Raw genomic sequence first — 19,561 nt, 5'->3', positions numbered from 1 at the left:
TTTTCAGCAAATATCTTCTTGCATCTCCATAGTCTGATCAGGGTCAGGTACCCATTCCTAAACCATTTACTACTGAGGAGGGGAACATTGCTTAAAAGGTAACTGGGCCAGTCAACCTAGACAGATGAGCATGTAATAATGCCACCCAACCCACATACATGATTATCTGCAGGGATGTAAGAGGGGTTATTCAAACAGCAAATTGTGTGGTATTGGTGAGAGAAGTAGATGCTAATAGGTAAACACAACACACATAAACAAGAAATTCAAGTAATCCAAGTATCCAATTAGATATTACAAGTAATCAAAGAAATGCAAATAAAACTACATAATTTATTGTTTATCAACTTAAAAAAAGAGAGACATATAAGAGATGGTAAAGAGGCAAAACTGGTATTCATACTGTTAAAATGCACACATCAAAAATTATGTGTACCCATGTGCACACAGTGTGTACGTATGTATATATGAAGCAGCTTAACCTAAGAGGCATGTAAAGAAACACTGTTGATTCTTAAATATGAAACAATAAACTAGCAATGAAAATAGTAAAATGTAAACCTCACAAAGAAATTACCTTTTTTGTCCTCCAACCTGATTAATGTTCCCACTAAAATAAAACACAAAGATTTCTGAGGAATTCTACACTCCTTATTCCCACATTTTTGACTTCATCTATGTGACTCAGTCTATTTCTAGTATTCTCTTCTTCCAATATCTAGACAAAACCTGAGATAAAGTCTATAGTTGACTATCCATAGAAGAGTTGAAATCAGAACCAGAAAAACGTCTGAAAACTGACTACATGTATTTTTTGTTTGTTTGGTACTGGGGATTGGTACTCAGCCACTGAGCCACATCCCCAACCCTATTTTGTATTTTATTTGGAGACAGGGTTGCTTAGTGCCTTGCTTTTGCTGAGGCTGGCTTTGAACTCGTGATCTTTCTGCCTCAGCCTCCCGAACTGCTGGGATTACAGGCATGCACCACCACACCCGGCTCTGATTACATGTTTTTATCCTTCTATCTAACTAGAAACATTAATGGATGAAAACTTTTTAAGTATTATTAGCAAAATCTATGAGAGACATATAATGCTTGAATTCTGAAATCTTTATAATACTTAACACAATAGGATTGTTGTCTCAGGTCACTTGGAGAAACCAGAAAAAAAATCAACTAAACTGTACCTAAAAAATACTATGGATATGAAGTAAGTCTGTGCTGTCCCACAAGTAAAATAAGTAATGGTGTAAGAACTGCCTTATGAGCTTGGGGCTAATCTCACACTTAGAGAATTATTGGTATGTCTTGAGTATGCAAACTACAATTCATCAAAATCAAGACTAATTCCACTAGACTCAACTAAAAATGTAAATAAAGTGTGAGTTTATAGCTGGAAATTAAGTGCTTGAAATAAAACCACCCCAGATTTTTAAGCAAAAGACTGTTTCTAAATTTAATTGTTTTTTCATGTCCAATTACAAGTACCTAGGTAAGGGGCCATAAGCTCCCTAACATTTTACCTTTACTAAATCAGGGATGAGGGACCATATACTCTACTACCTGAACATTTAGGTCAAATGGGATTTGTTCTATAGCCAATAAATTTGAAATACTTCACTTATAACCAAAGAGACTGATAAAGCAGGGGAACTCCTTTAAGTTGGCTGTGTTCAAACAAAAGCTAGCAACTAGCCATAATACAAGGAGCAATGGTTAAGAGTGGGGTCAGGAGTGAATAAGCCTTGGAATCTAACTTGCTCATTGATTAGCTATCTTGATCTGTGGGAAGTTATCTAATATGCCTATTCCATTTTCTTCTTCATTAAAATGGACATAATAGGAATACCATTCTCTTAAAGTTGCTGTAAGGTTTACCGAAACAATTCAGCATTAGAACAGCACTTACCACCAAGGAAGCTTTCAATAAATGTTAACTATTACTCATAAATTGAAAAGTTAATTTGTTTAGGTCTATGTTGGTACTCCTAGAACTCAAAATACTATATTCTAATCATTTTATTTTGTACCATCTGCAAAAAGATCTTTAAAATACTTCAAATTATTCTGAAAGGCATTAACAAAATCCTGAAGTTGTTCAGGTGCCTGATTTTAGATATTACAACTATTTCCTTTAAAAAAACCTTCACTACAAAATATTGTGCATATAACACAAAATAGTAAAATGAAAGACACATAAATAAGAGAATTTGATAGCACTAAATTAAAATGCTCCTTAATTAATGGGAGTAAAAGGAAAATGTATAATACGTCCTGCACAAATGCATCTAGGGAAAGCAGGCTATATTTATTCAAAAACTACAAAAGATTACAATATAAATCTATCAAACAAAATTCATTTTTAAGGTTATATATGAGTGACTCATACGTATCCAAATTCTATCCAAATCAAGACAACAATCCAATGCACAGAAATATTATTATGTCACTCAAGGAGCAAAAAGTAATACACAGAAAAGTTTTGTCAATACAGACTACATAAATACACAAATCTAAATTTTAATGTAACATGAACAAATCATAAGTACACAGTTAACTACCTTTTTTCTAACATTGTAGAAGTAAATGTTTTATATTTAGTGAAATATACAGGATGTATGAAACCTTTAATCATATGTAATGTAGACTAACAAGTGTAAACCAAGTAGAAAATGAAGTTTTCACATGTGAGAATGTGCATTTCAGAAAGAATCCAACTTGAAGTAAATTCATTAACACATACTGCAAAGGTCCACAAATATGTTTATCTCATTTATAATTGTACAGAGATTAAATTGATAAGAAATTAGTATCAGAATCTTACTGAGGGGTATTGTAGTGACTACCCTTTAAAAGACATATTATTTGGGGGCTTAAAATAGCAGAGATCAATGTAAATTAAATAACATATGGATAGGAAAAATCATACAATTTGCAACAACAGAAGATTAGAAAACCGAATACTGCAGAAAAGATGTTAATGTATACAAAGTTGGTTTTAATAAGCTATTTGTTACTTGTTATAATAAATCGTCAAGATTTTCATTGCAATAGCATTTTCCCACACAGGTCAGAATCTGGAAGCAGTATACTCTTCTCAAATTGTCATTTAGTTTTGTTTTTTTCCTTTCCCATTTCTCAAAGTACAGAAATAGGTTTTGAATATCAATTAGCTATTTTTGGAGGTCATAAGATACAGATAGTCATAAAAATTACACAAGCTACACTGAGGTACCTGAATAAATGCTAACAACATTTATGAGAAAAAAAGATGGTTTTAAAAGTGGTAAGTATTAAAGGAGTTATGATCAACACACTATTTACGTCCTTCTGAAACCCCAGTGAGGGAAACCTTATTGCCATTCTGCCAAATGCGACATAACTAAAAGCACTGCACATAGGATTATGAATCCAATGTACATATAGAGGATCAAAAATCCAGTTAAAACAACTGAGCTAATCAATGAAGTAAATTAGAAGGTAATATGAAACTTCTTTAACATATCAGTACTATTTTAGAAGCATCATCAGAACAAATAGAGATTTAATTATGAATTGGCCTGGGCTACATTCTGTACTGAGAATTTTGCTTAGTACTAAAAGAGAATCTTAAACATCCTAGAAAAGCTGTGAAATCATGCTCTGTTATTCCTCAAAGGAAATTTAACAGGTTTGATGACACCAGTATACCTCCCATGGTTCTAGGAGTTCCATCTACATACCAAGTAATTCAGTAATTGACAGGAATATTTAAGCAGAAAAAAAAAAAAAAAGCAGCAGACCCTGTATTGACATACACTAAACAGATGGATGTTTTAAAAAATTACATGATAAATGTAAATCATAAAATCAAATGTACTCATAAAGGTACACCTATTTTATGTTACATATAAAACTGTAGATTGCAAACTGTGCATGCGTACCATAACATTTTACCTGGGAGGGCCGATGAGTAGGATTTCTTGCAAATATTTACTGCCATGATACAAAACAATTATGTGCAAACTGCAAGGTGCCTAAAATAGCAGTTAGAGTTTATATACAGAAAGATGTCACTATCTGATCAAATATGCAAGAGATGGAATTTCCCAGAGTTTATAACACAGAACAATAACCACCACAGGCTCCTCCTCCATGGCTTTCTTCCATGTGTGACAATTTGACTCCTTTATTCTGGTTCTCACTTTCCCATAGTCCAGGTGTCTGAATTATCTTTTCAACAAGTTCTTCAAAGGCACATTGTACACCATCACAGGTTTTTGCACTTGCCTCTGAAATTCAAAGAAAAAGGTTATAATATATACTTCCTGTCCATTTTCCCATGTTTTTCTGGAAAACTCATATCAGCCTACAACACATTGACAGTTGAATAAGCAATTTCTCCTCATAGGTTTAATATTAGTGAATTTCAACTCTAAAATTAAGCTACTTAAATTTTATCCATAAGATACAGGCATTTAAGCCCAGGATTTTGTGACTGAATTGTAACTTGTAAGGCCCTACTCTAATATTATGTCCAAGTTTTTTCCTTAGTTTTTCAGTTAACTCTTAAAATGACCTCTAAAGCAGATGTTATTCCTATTTTAAAATAAGGAAACTTATGCCCCAAATTCAACAATTATCCTGATGATTCTGTGCATGCAACCAAGCATCGATAGGTGGCAGAATAAAATGACGTACAACCATGAATACTGGTCTCATTTTATTTATGCTCATGAAAGTCAAGTGGACACTCAGCATTGATTCCTAAACTTACCTTACCTTCACTGTCTTCAGGTGACTAATTGTATTCCTTTTTCTTACTACCCCTCTATCTCTGCTGATAATCTATCCAAGAACTCAGAATTTTGTGCATACTAAGTGTATACTCTAATGCTGGGCTATGCCCTGAGCCCCTCATCATCTAGCTTTATATTGAGAAAAAAAACAAACTATCTGGCAAGAATGACCTTATCATTCCACTAATAAAAAAATTTACCAGGCTGGGGATGTGGCTCAAGCGGTAGCGCGCTCGCCTGGCATGCGTGCGGCCCGGGTTCGATCCCCAGCACCACATACAAAACAAAGATGTTGTGTCGGCCGATAATTAAAAAATAAATATTAAAAATTCTCTCTCTCTCTCTCCCTCTCTCTTAAAAAAAAATTTACCAAACTAACTGAATTTGTATCTTTTTTCTGCCTTCAGTCTATTACAACTGATAAACTTGTTCCTACCTAAATCCCCTTCACTAGACCTGGAACCCCATTCTTTCTCATGTAGTAAAGAATCATACTCTCCCTCTTCTCTAACATACTAGTCTCTAATGTGTGCCAATTTATTTGCCATAAAAAAATACACACATGAATTTTCCCTGTAACCCACACATCCTTATTGCAACCACCCAGTTTCCTCTAGTCTCTTGGGAAATTATTTGAGCGAGTTATCTAGAGAAGCAGCTTCCACTTTTTTATCTCGCATTCTTTTCTTCAAATGATAGCAGCCCTCCCTTATCCAAGGGCGGTAAGTACCAAGACATCCCTGAATATATTATGTTTTTTTCCTATAAGTCCATACCTATGATAAAAGTTTAATTGATAAATGAGACAGAGTAAGAGATTAGCAATTAATAATAAAATAGAATAACAATATATTGTGACAAAAAGTTATTTGAAACTTAGGAATTGTTAATTTCTAAAATCTTACATTTAATAATTTTAGACTAAGGTTGATCATAGGTTACTGAAATGTGAAAAGAGGAGATTACTATTCCCTCATTAGGCTCTTATTCCACACCACTCCATTGAAACCATTCTTTTCAAAGCCACCAACATCCTTTGTATTGTCAAATCTAACATCCATCCTATCTTTATTTGAAGTCTTTCAGCATTTGATACTGCTAATCACTTACTCTTTCCTTAAATAGTGTGTTCACTTCACTTCCACAACAATGAACATTCCTGGTAATCTTCCTATCTTACTGCTATGTCATTTACAACCTTACTTGCTAGCACCTTTTTCTGCTAGCCTCTAATTGTTAAGAGTGCCCCAAGGTTCAATCTTCAGATCTTTTATTTTTAAAGTGATCACTCTAATCAGGAGACCCTAAATGCAATCTAAATGCCAATGACCAATACATCCATTGGTTCTTATATCTAAGCAAAATTCTTGACCTCCCACTTCTCTACCCCAACCTGTTCTTTTCTCAATCTTCCACATCCTAATTAATGGCAGTATAATCCATCTACTTGCTCATGCCAAAAACATGGAGTAGTCTTTGACAGCTCTCTTTCCTTATCCTCCATACCCAATCCATTTACATAACCTGTCAGTGTTACCTCCAAGTATTTCCCAGAACTACCAACTTTCTACTACCCACTGTTGCTATGGTCAAAGCTACCAGCTTCATTTACCTTGTTCTAAAAGCAGAACAAGACTCTTGCTTCTGCTTCTCAGAGCCTATGGTGTACAAAAATGAATTTTAAAAAGAGTATCAGACTCCACTGTTTTCTACTACACTTGCAATAAAATCAATCTCTTTACCTTTTAGCCTTATCTTTCACCATCATCAGTCTTCTTCCTTTCCAACACATGCTATGTTCCATCCCACAAGCTTTCTTCCTGTTCCTTAAACACATTAAACCGATTCTGACCTCAGGAAATATCTGCTCTTCTCTTAGCTGGAGTTGATCACATCTAAAACTCACATGATGAATTTCTACTCAAAAGGCAATACCTCAAAAAAGTTTTACTACTTGATCCCCACCCTAGTCCTTCTATCGACACAAACCATGTTTTCTTTGCTTCATCGCACTACTTATTTATTTATATCTGTTTTCCTACCAGAATGTAGACTCCATGAGGGCAGTGAGTTGGTCTGTTTTATTCATTGTTATATCCTCCATGTTTAAAAATACTAAATAAACTAATACATGAGGGATATATAGCAAGTAAGAAGTAAAGGTAGTACTCATTTGTTTTCAAAAAACTTTATTCTTTCTACTTATACTCCCTGCTTCTATCTATATATGTTGTTCCCCAAAATCCATTTGAAAATTCCTAGTAGTTTCTAACACCATGGGATAACCAAATCAGTAGTTCCTAAAGCTGCTTTCACAATGGAATCACCTTAAGTACTTCAAATAAAATGCCTCTGGTTTTGTGATAAGGGACAGGGACTTGCAATTTTAAAAAGCTCCCCAGGTAATTCTGATATAGTTAAGCTCTTTTTAAGATGACAGGTTGGTAAACTTTATCTGTAAGGGTACAGATAGTGAATATTTTATGGTTTATGGTCTATAGACCTCTGAGGTAACTACTTAACTCTGCCATGTAACATAAAAGCTGTCATAGACAATATGTAAATGAAAGGACATGGCTGTATTTATTACAAATGGGAGAGCCAGATTTGGCCCATCCTGTTCATATGCATATTAATATTTGAGGAACATAAATCTGAGATAGCACCTGAGATGAAGCATTTCTAACAAGCTCCCAGGTGGTGCTGATATTACACTGCCAGCACATGGACCAGGAAGATACAACTTTAGCAGTGGGTGCCAGGCTGAACTGAATGCCATTAGGTCTTTAGAGAAATGATTCAATTGTATTCTACAATTTCACATAACATGATCCTATTTAATTTTATAGAAAGAAAGAATCTCATTCTATTGGTAGATTTTTTTGTAGCACAAGCCAACTATAAACTAAATAAATATATTTTGTGGTTCATAAACAAATAAATTTAGCAAAAACCCCACTTTAAAGTTCCTCGTTAATGAAAAGATATTCACTCATATACTTACCGATAAATAACATGGAATGTTTTCGTGCGAATTTCAGGCCTTCATTTCTATCAACTTCACGATTTTCCTAAAAGATAAATGCTATAATTAAGAAAAGCTGCCAAAATATAGAACCAAATTGCTAAGTATCTACCTTCTTACCTTATCAATTTTATTTCCAACTAGCATGTTTACTATGTCATTTCTTGTACAGTATGTTTCCAATTCATTTAACCAATTATCCAATTTAACAAAGGTGTCTCTTCTTGTGACATCATAAACTGAAATACAAGCAGAATCATTTATTAAATGAGCATTAAAAATAAGAAGCAATGACGTAATTCTGATATGTAGCTAGAAGCTGACTTTACTATATAGGCTAATCTGTTTTTTGTCACGCCTAATGAGTGTCTAGTATCTACTGATTTATACGGAAAAAATACATGTTGAAATACAAAACAAGAGGACACAGAAAAATGAAATAGCCCAATAACATGTAATGAGATACAAGGAGTAATAACAAGCCTTCCAACAAAGAAAAGCTAAGGACGAGACAGATTCTCAGCTGAATTCTAACAATACTTTAAATTATTAATTCTTTAAAGAAGAATTAATGCCAATACTTTCAAATTATTCCATGAAGCCATATCACTCACAGTCATACCAAAACCAGGTAAGAACACATCAAGGAAAGAAAATTACAGACCAATATCCTGATGGATTTAGATACAAAAACACTTAATAAAATATTAGCAAATCGTATTCAATAACATATTAAGAAGATTATATACCATGACCAAGTTGGTTTTTATTCCAGACAAGCAAGGATGGTTTAATACATGCAAATCAATAAATATAACTAATTACATTAACAGAATTAAGGACAAATATCACTCAGTAATCTCAATACATGCAAAGAAGACCTTTGACAAAATTCAGCACCCATTCATGATAAAAATACTAAAGAAACTAGGGGTAAAAGAAACCGACCTCAACATCATAAAGGCTATATATAAAAAATCCAAAGCCAAACTCAGTAAATGGGGAAAAACTGAAAGCATTTCCTTTAAAATCTGGGACAAGGATATCAACTCTCATCACTCTTATTTAGTACAAGAAACTAGCCAGAGCAATTAGGCAAGAGAAGGGAGTAAAAGGGATAAAAAATAGGAAAGGAAGAAGTCAAATTATCACTATACCTAGAAAATATAAAAAAAAAGTTCCACCAAAAGATTGCTAGAGCTAATAAACAAATTTGGTAAAGTAGCAGGTTATAAACTCAACATATAAAAATCAATAGCTTTCCTATATACCAACAAATCTGCTGAGAAAGAAATCTGGACAACAACTCCATTCACAATAGCCTCAAACAACAACAAAAACTCAAGAACCTAGGAATAAATCTAACCAACAATGAAAACTACAGTACACTTAAGAAAGAAATGAAGAAGACCCCAGAGAATGAAAAGACCTCCCATATTAATGGATGGGCAGAATTAATATTGTTAAAATGGCCATTCTACCAAAAGCAACACACAGATTTAATGTAATCCCCACCAAAATACATGACATCCTTCACAGAACTAGAAAAAAAAAAACAACAGTCATTTGGAAGAATAAAAGATCCAGAATAGCCAATGCAATTTTAAGCCAAAAAAGCAATGCTGGAAACATCACAATACCTGACTTCAAATTATACTACAGAGCTATAGTAACAAAAAACTGCATGGCACTGGCATGAAATCAGACACATAGATAAGTGGTACAGAATTATAAGACTCAAAGACAAACCCACAAAAATACACACACACACGCACATGCACACATACATACACACACATACACACACACACACATATCTGATCCTTGACAAAGGGGCCAAAAACACATTGGAGAAAAGATAGCCTTTTTTAACAAATGGTGCTGGGACAATGTTATCCACAGGTAGAAGAATGAAACCAGACCCTCATCTCTCACTCTGAACAAAAATCAACTAAAAATGGATCAAAGCCCTTAGAATTAGACAAGAAACTATGCAATTCCTAGAATAAAATGCAGGGTGAACACTCCAGCTTTTAGGGATAGAAAAACACATTCTCAACAGAATCCCTGAAGTTCAGGAAATAATGCCTAGAGTTAATAAACAAGATGGTATCAAATTTAAAAGCTTTGGGACAGCAAAGGAAACAATTAGGAATGTGAAGAGATAACTACAGAATGAGAGAAAAATCTTTGCTAGCTACTCTTCTGAAGATAATTAATATCTATGATATTTAAAAAGCTAAAAAACTTTACATCAAAAAAACCTCAATTAATAAATGGACAAATAAATCAAAGAGACACTTCTCAAAAGAAGAAATACAAATAGTCAATAAATACATGAAAAAATGTTCAACATCATTATTTATTAGGGAAATGCAAATCAAAACTGACATTTCATTTCACACCAGTCAGAATGGCAGTTATCAAGAAAACAAAATTAATAAATGCTGAGGATGATGTATAGAAAAAGAAAGGCTTTTTACACTGTTGGTGGGATTGTAAATTAGTACAACCACTATGGAGATCAGTAGGGAGGTTTCTCAAAAGAGTAGGCACAGAACACCAAATGACTTAGCTACATCACTTATCAGTATTTACCTTGAAGAATTAGTCTTCTTACTACAGTGACACACGAATACACATTTATAGCAGCAAAAATTCATGATAGTCAAACTATGGAACCAGTCTAGGTGTCTATCACCAGATGAATGGATACATAAAATATGCTATACATACACAAGAGTTTTATTCACCCACAAAGAAAAATGAAATCATGGCATTTGCAGGAAAATGGATGGAACTAGAGACCATCATGTTAAGTGATATAAGTCAAACTCAGAAGGTCAAGTGTCTTTATGTTTTTCTCTCCTATGCAGAAGCTAGAAAGAAAAAGGGAAAATAAAGGTGGGTATCTCCTAAAAACCAAAGGAGATCAGTAGAGGAAAGTGACCAAGAGGTTCGAGGTGGGAAATGCTGGGGAGTGATACTGTCCAAATTACAGATATATTCTGTGCATGTGCAAATATGTAACAACAAACATCAAACTGAACAACTATAAATATACCAATTAAAATGTGGAAAAAATATACAACATATCTTTCAGTCTTATTAAAACACATGTTGTGACAGAAATGAAATTGTATCCAATGTGATAACTGAAAAACAATTATAGAAAAACAAAAGCTATTCCCCCTCATAATGATTACAGAGATGTATCCAAATACCAAAAAATATTTAGGTCCCAATCCTGGAAAAACAACAAATTATTTTATATAAACATAAATACCTATGTCTCTCTTAATTTCTTAAAAAGACCAAATATTGCAACTTTGAAAAAAATCATAGCACAGGGCTGGGGTTGTGGCTCAGCAGTAGAGCATTCGCCTCGCACATGCGAGACTCTGGGTTCGATCCTCAGCACTACATAAAAATAAATAAGTGAAATAAAGCTATTGTGTCCAACTACAACTAAAATATATATAGATATTAAAAAAATTTATAGTACAGTTAGTGGATGGGATCTTAACTGTCTTCCTCTGTTACTACCTTCATCGTATGTCATCTTATATCATATTAAGCTTATTTGTTTTCTAAAATTAGGAGATATTGAATCAAAATGGTAAAATTTACTATCAAGTCATAAGTTAAAGAAACTCTCCCTATGATCAATCCATATTCTTTTAAACAGTCTCCCAGAAATACTGAGAACACTTTCAACTAACATCACTTTTCAACAAATTACACTGAAAGTCCACATTTGTTTTTCAAATTGTTTGATTTTGAATCCATAGTGTTAAGTACTTTATGCTATTTTTATAAACAGAATTGATAAAACAGATTCTCTTCTTCCTTTGTAGAGTGAAGAAAATATTAATCTAATGATGAATGAAATTTTTGGTAATACTCCAAGACAGACCAACACATATGGGTTTTCAGTTATGTCCTCATCAACATGTGCTTTTAAAATAAAGGAAATAATTTTATCTTTTTTTTCATTGCTACACAAAGAACTGAACAAAATTTTTAAAGTTGTAATATTCATTAATATTAAATAAGGAAATATAACTTCAAATTACCTAAAAGTAACCCAAGAGAAAAATAAAAACTTTCTGAACTTCCAGACTAGGAAAATTAGAAATGTCAGTAAATAATATTTTAAAACATTATATTAAAATTAAAAACTTACCTAATATAACACCCTGTGCACCTCTGTAATAGCTAGGAGTTAATGTTCTAAACCTTTCTTGACCAGCAGTATCCTAAAATTGACAATCAAGCATTATTAAATAAAACAAACTATAAATAAAAGATCGTTAACACACTGTTGTAAAAGTATAAAATCAATGACATTATTAAAAATAATATCAACATAGAAGCTCATTAAAACCCTGGAATTTAAATAAGCTGTATTTTTTAAAAGTATTACATAAAATAAGTATTGATTCATCTCTAGGAAAAATGCATCCAAGTAAAGATTTTTTGCTATTTGGGGTTTAAAATTTTTATTACACATGAAACCCATTTCACTGAAAGCCATGATTCTCAATCCAGCTGTGTGATCATTTTCTGAGAGTCTTTGTGTCCAACTCCCAATGATTCTGACTTAATTGGATGAGGTAAAGGGCAGAAAATTTTTAAATCTTCCCAGGTTATTCTAATGTAGAATCAAAGCTGAGAACTACTAACTTAAAGATGGTGTCTTGTTTTACTTAGGTAAGGAATTTTGGGGTTGGACTCTATTAAATAGAGTTTCTATGTATCTTCTTTTAGGAAAATGCACAAATGATGTATACTAAATATGAAACACAAATTTTGTAAGGGCTGTGACCTCATCTGTTCAATTACCAGTTTAATCTCAGTGTCTTATGCAATTTTTGGCATAGAATATAGAACATTTTTAGGGGGAAAAATGAATAAACTAATTTACTACTTCCAGGTCTGGTTCCTTCTGCCTTTTTTCTACCACTGACCTTGAATCATTGCTTTAGAGCAACAATACCAAAGCAGAGGCAACCACATTTATATAACATTTTATTAACATTTTGTTATATAACATTTTATTAAAAGAAGTTTGAACACAGATAGGCCCATTCATTTATATATTACCATATGGCTTGCTTTAGGGTTGGACTAAATATTTACTACCTGGCTTTTTAAGAAGTTTGAAGTCTGCTGATATAAAGTAACCTGAAGGACTGGGGTTGTAGCTCAGTGGTAGAGTGCTTGTCTTGCTTGTGTGAGGCACTAGATTAGATCCTCAGCACCACATACAAATAAATAAATAAAATAAAGGTATTGTGTTCATCTAAAAACTAAAAAAAAATTTAAGAAAAAACAAAGTAATCTGAAGGAAAGTAAAAATACATCAAAACTCAGTAATGCTATGACAATAGAGAATGTTTGAGGATATTTACTCCCAAAGAGAAACTTAAGAGGAAAATAATTTTCGATATAAACTACCTTGAACATAAATTATTTGTTCAGATACATTTATATAAATGTAGAATTTCCCTACTTCCAAATTCTCAGCATTACATTAACTAACCCCCATCCCTGCCATGTTTAAGTGAAGCAGTAACACATCTAAAATTCAACTTTCCAGATAACTTTATTTCTCTCTTTACAAAAATTCTTTCAGCCTCCAAGTTTCTTACAAATCTGCTTCTGATATTATAAATTATTCAATTTGCATACTTACTCAACTTTTTAAAAATAACAATATAAAATAAAGCTACATAAAGCACAGTCAACTCACTATCTAAAGCAGATTAAAATTCTGATATCATCATGTAGCTTGATATTTTGATTTAATAATCATTACTACATGGATGACCTCTAATCATGTTTGATCACTATTATCAAGTGATCAACACTTTATTTTAGAGAAAAAAAATCAACTAGAAGCCTTGATGATATAACGTCTATGTTCCTTCTATGTTTAACTATAACATCATTTTAAAAAGCAACTGATTATATATATATATATATATATATATATATATATATATATATATAAAATCATAGCCTTACACCAGTACCTATTTGAAAAAGCCAACTCATAAAAACTAAATAAAAAAATTCTATCCTAAAAAGACAAAATCATTATGAGAAACATATCCTAGCAATTCACTTATAAGCAAAACCCAATAAATTAGCAACATTCAAATTATTCAGTATCACTTTTGGAACTCCATCATGTAAAGTATCATAAGCCATCTTTTTTTGAGTAAGAAGGAGAAAAATAAAACAGATATGGAACAGAAACTTGGAAATTTAAGAATTATCTGTTTTTCCATACATAGTACAATAGTACACCACACTTTTAACAAATAATTTGGGGCATGAAACAATTTAGTTTAAGACCTTTTCATTATGACAAGGAAAAAAGAGTTCTTCTATTTGCATACATAGGGAAACAGTATCCATAACTTTAATTAATTTTTCAGAACTAACAGAAAGCAAATGAATATGAACCTTGTTCTCTCTACTCCTCATTGAAATCAACTTTAAAAACTGTCTTTCATGAAATACAACATAAAAATATGAACTATAATTCAAATAAATATATCCACAAAGACTAATGTTTTAAAAGTAAAGAAGACATAAAAAGTATTCTCATGTTAAAATATTACATATTAGTTTGGCACTTTACATGTGAATATTAAAATAGAGCAGATATTTAAGATATTTTGGATTTACTCATAAAAATACTCAAATAAGTATGATAATTTTGAGTGAAAATCACAAAACCCTACGTTGTAGCACTGGACCAGAATTTATATGAACTATATGCCTAAATGGAAGTTAAGCTTTTGCTTCTGTTTCAAAAACAGCAATATGTGATAAATGAAATAACATCATTGTGAGATAAAAGAAGCTGACCTTTTAAGTGTTTATGTTGTGGTTTTGTTTTCTAAAATTGTAAGGAGAGAAGGGATTATTAAAGAGAGATATAGATAAACCAAGGGCTAGAAAAGATCTAAAAATACCAAATAATAGAATTATGGGAGTGGAAGTGAGGCAAGGATACAGAAGAAAAGACAACCTCTCAGATGCAATTTAGGTCATGATGAGTATATGTTTAGAGAAGATAGCAGGGGTTAAGGGCTAAGTTTAATTATTCTATTTGATCCTAGGAGTAGTATACATGTGGGATAGTAAACCCATTTTATTAGTATAAATAAAACCATAGCATAACTAGAGGCAACTATGGTTTCATGTACATCTAATATTGAGTGGAAAGGCCTTCCTGACTACAACATGACACTCTAATGCCATGAAGAAAATAAATTATTTGACTATATAAATACTAAAACCTTGGTATGGTAAAAACATCCCCACCAGTAAACTCCCTAGCTCATCTCATATTTAACAATATTTGAGTATAAATGGCAAACTGAAAAAAAGAAATTTGCAGCACGTCACAGAGTTAATATTACATGCATAAGAACACAAACATTCACTTTAAACAAGATTTTAAAGATAAATGAAAGAGTAAGAAAATATATGATAAATAGCTAATATTTTTAGTATATAAAGACAAATTTTGGAAAAGATGAATGCTAATATAAAATGGGCAAAGTAAATAAAAATAAAATTCATTTTGAAACATGATCATAGATCTGAGAAAAAACTCAAAAGAAATGTAAGAACAAGTAAAAAATTATTACTCAGAGATTCAAAAATGAGAAAGATTAACAATACTGATTAGAAATTAAGGTTTGGAAGAGTGAATATAAAAAACACAATTGGTGGAATGTAACTCATAGCGGTGGAATGTAATTCATAGCAATACAAACAGAAAAATAAGACTTTTTGGTATCACTGTTAAATCTTCACATTATTTAAACCAATATCTCTAATTCTAGGTGTACATCCTAAGGTAACCAAATAAGTACACACAGATATATAAATCATGATGCTCAATAAAGCACTGCTTGTCTTTGAGAAAAACTGGTATTAAATCCATGTCACTGAGGGATGGCTGAGTTAAATAATAGCCATAAAAAGAAATACCAGGTGACCATTTAAACTGATGAACCTCTACACCTAATGACACACAAAAAAATCTATACATTGTGAGTAGGCAGGGGGACAAACAAGTTAAAAAACACACATATATGTATTTAATATTATATATACACATGACTAGATATTTTAAAAGATGTTCACTAAAAATTTTATACTGATAAACTTTTTTCTCTATTAATTTCTTATTAATTACAGTTTTTAGAATGAGCTAGTATTATTCTTAAGTGGAAAAATTTCTTCTTTAAAAAATATTTATAAGTCTATTTAAAGATATCTCTTTAAGAATACCTGTCAGCATTTTCATTAGGCAAGTAGAAAATAAATTTAAAACAAAAGAACCCTCCTGTATGAGAGAAAAATCTCACTGAAATCATCAAGCCTCAGATCCTCTTCTAACCTACGTGTTTCATGAAGCCACAGAAATGGAAGAAAGAAGCAAAATGTTAACCATGGAAAGCATATGGAAAATCAGATCCTCACTTCTGTAGAGAAGCCAATATTCTTAAATTGTTCAATATATTTTACTACAATATAGTCCAACATTTTCCAAAATGTTTCTATTAGATATTACTATTTTGATTCATATCAAATATAGTTGGGGGAGAAGGTAAAATAGGCTAACAATCAAAATATGACATTAGGTAAAAATTAACACAAATATATTAAACACACTGTTATTATTTTGATATAAAACATGATGGAAATAGTAAATTCAAAGAATACTAGGAAGATGAATGACATTATAAAATACACAAACATCTGCTTTTTCAATCTGTGATTGATGAACAGGCAGCATTTAGTATTTAGCCACCATGTGGAAAGCATGTCACAATTTGATGATTGCTATTCAGTTCTGAAATCATTTATCATATTACAAAATGCATATGTTTAACTATCATAGTACTTGTAAAAAAATAGATATTTTATAAGAAATATGTATAATACATATTTATATGTTAGCAATAATGACTCTTGGATGTTTTTGACAGTTAATGGTACCTTATTCATCATTAGCAAGGAGGGGTCTAGTCGGCAGAGCAATGTGGATCAGAATAGTAGGATTCACAGAGAAATGAAAACAAGCCAGTAAGGAAAGACAAGGTAGTAAAAAGCAAATATAAAGTGGCAAACTCAAATTTTTAAATATCTATAACCATAGACATGAAAAATATTTTTCCTCCAAGTATCACTTCTCTTCCCTTCCCCTAACAAATGCCTTTCATGTTGCTTTAGTCTAGCTGGTTTTTTAAAAACTCTAATGGAAAATATCCAGTAACAATGACTCTGACAGACTAGGTAATTTTTTTAAATTCTTTTGTTTTGAAATATACTGAAGTGATTATAAATTTTAAAAATTTAAGTAAAACAAGTTTTTAATTACCCAATTTTAAGATGAAACTATATATTATATATTCATTAATTAACAAATATCTCAAGTTATTTAATACAAGTTTTCATTTTCCTCTAATAATACTTAATAAATCAATTTCTGCTTCCCTAAAAAGTATAAGTTTAATACTTATTAAAAACATTTTAAAAACTCTTACCCATATTGCAAGTTTAGCCTTATTTCCATCCACTGAAATTGTTTTCACCTTAAAGTCAACACCTTGAAGAAATTAAAAATATAAGTCATCCAGACATATACTTTTAAAATTCAATATTATTAACAAAACCATAAAATGGAAAAATCCACTTATCAAGTGCTCAAACTCACACCCCAAATTCTTAGAAATATGGATATGGAAATTAAAAAAAAACATGTTGCTAAAGATCATCAGCTCAGGATTGAATAAGGATAAGTGAAAATCAGATTCAATAGAATTCACTCACTCACCTACCTGTACTTCCCCTAAAAAGAAAAATAAAATTCAATTTAAGGTGATAATTAACTACTCACATTTAAAACCAAGAGCTAGAATTATGGTGCTAAAAGAATATTAACTGATTAAGGATCATGGCAGTTTTCAGGGGCTCCCAAATTATATACACACTGTTTTTCACAGTCCTTTACTACCCACCAACCACTAACTCTGATCACAACTATAAGCAGTTTAGAGGACTGGTAAGAATATGAATGGCTCATTTACTCCTTGTCTGAGGTATTCTTTACTTTTGTCCTAAAAAAATTAGATTTATATAACCTAATAAATGATCACTTGCTACCACACAATTTCATAAAGAATTTACATATAGAAACATTTGTCCCCAATCTTGTAGGAAATCTTCATAATTGATAGAAGGGTGCCCAAAATTCTATGAAAAGCTTCTCTAAATACCAAATATATGTAAAGAGAAAAAGAGCTTCATAAGTTACCCAAGATTTTATTACAGCAGTACCCTCTCCCCCATTTTGCCTTCTTTCCAAAAAAAAAAAAAAAAAGGAGCTGACACATGCCATCTGGCTTAAGTAAACAGAAACTTGCCACATCTTTAAAAGAGTATCAAAAATAATGTTCAGTCTATCCCACTGGCCAGAGGGGAAAACATTAGCTCAAGAAATTTAGAAAATAACTTATAAAAAAGATCTTACTAGCTTATCACAATCAATTCAGAACAGCTCCAACGAAGATGAGCAGCACTTTCATGTACTAAATGCTTAACAGAACACCTGTCATCAATATGGAAATATATCAGTAATTGAGGGTGATTTTTAGTGATCATTACACCCACAAATGAGACAATAAAAACTCATATTTAAAATATTCATTGTGCCTAATTTTTTTTGTATTCCAAAGAAATAATATTTTTAAAAAGTTTACATAGTCCAAGGAAAACTTAAATGTAGCAATCAACCAAACAAACAAAAATCTCACATACTAAATAAGAGAAGAAGGGAGAGAAGAAAAAGAAGAAGGAAGGAAGGAGGGATGGAAGAAGGGGAAGATTCAGGGAAGGAAAAGGTTTGGACTCAGAGTAAGCACTAAATTAAGGTCACTGGTAGACACTACACAGAATGTGTTCTCCTGGATATCTTGAGAATTGACAGTTTAAATTCTCAGGGGAAAGTATATGAAGAACTTTTCCCTGCTTTAACTTCAGAAGCATGTCCAGGGCAACCAGTCTCTTTCCTAATTAGTTTTCCCAAGTAAAGAAACTCACTGTTCCCAGAATATTTGTGTTTCCTTCCTTCCCCACCACTTTTTCTCTTTTATTATTTCTTGTTTTTGCACATTTTGTCAATAGTCCAATAACTATCTCTATCATAGGAAAAATTTGCATGTGGATAACTAACAATATTTCCAAGTCATCCTTTTGACACATTATATCTGTAATTTACCAATAACAACCAAAGGAGACAATGCCCACTGGAGTGCTACTGTCAAAGCCAACAGAAGTAAAAGGATGACTCATCTGGATCCAAACCCCTAAGTCTTCATTCTTCCTCCCTTGGATTCTTGATGAATCTCATTCAATTGAGCTCTTCAGTTTTTATACTCTAAAACTGATTTTTTACCATGCCTGGTTTTTTTTGGGGGGTCTGACTGATAAATTGTCTTTATTGGTAGCAGCAACAGGAGTTTTTTTTGTGATTAATTTGATTTTGCCAACTTCTTACCACATTTCAATAAATCACTTTCAGCCTCTTCATATGGATGACAAGGAGCTCATAAGAGAAGTAGAATTGTTATTTCAACTTTTCTTTTGTTCACCTGTGTCTGCATTTTTCAATATGATGTCTAGTTCAGTTTCTTTGCAGGAATCTCTTTAAGGCCTATTTTAT

At 32.0% G+C, this 19,561-nt stretch overlaps 1 protein-coding gene across 1 annotated transcript in view; it reads right to left on the bottom strand.

Annotated features, from left to right (window-relative positions):
- Window positions 1-313: 313 nt before the first annotated feature.
- Window positions 314-19,561, bottom strand: part of Rab18 (RAB18, member RAS oncogene family) — a 36,314-nt gene continuing 17,066 nt past the window's right edge. The window contains exons 3-7 of the mRNA XM_026410604.2: window positions 17,385-17,446; window positions 11,993-12,065; window positions 7,927-8,045; window positions 7,786-7,852; window positions 314-4,274 (exon numbers count right to left, since the gene is read on the bottom strand). Of these exons, the coding sequence (XP_026266389.1) occupies window positions 4,099-4,274; window positions 7,786-7,852; window positions 7,927-8,045; window positions 11,993-12,065; window positions 17,385-17,446 (497 nt within the window). The 3' untranslated portion in view covers window positions 314-4,098. The remainder of the gene's footprint in view (window positions 4,275-7,785; window positions 7,853-7,926; window positions 8,046-11,992; window positions 12,066-17,384; window positions 17,447-19,561) is intronic.

This window comes from Urocitellus parryii, chromosome 9 (assembly GCF_045843805.1).
Source record: "Urocitellus parryii isolate mUroPar1 chromosome 9, mUroPar1.hap1, whole genome shotgun sequence".
In the NCBI taxonomy this organism is placed as follows: domain Eukaryota; kingdom Metazoa; phylum Chordata; class Mammalia; order Rodentia; family Sciuridae; genus Urocitellus; species Urocitellus parryii.
This window is presented reverse-complemented; position numbering and strand designations above follow the sequence as displayed.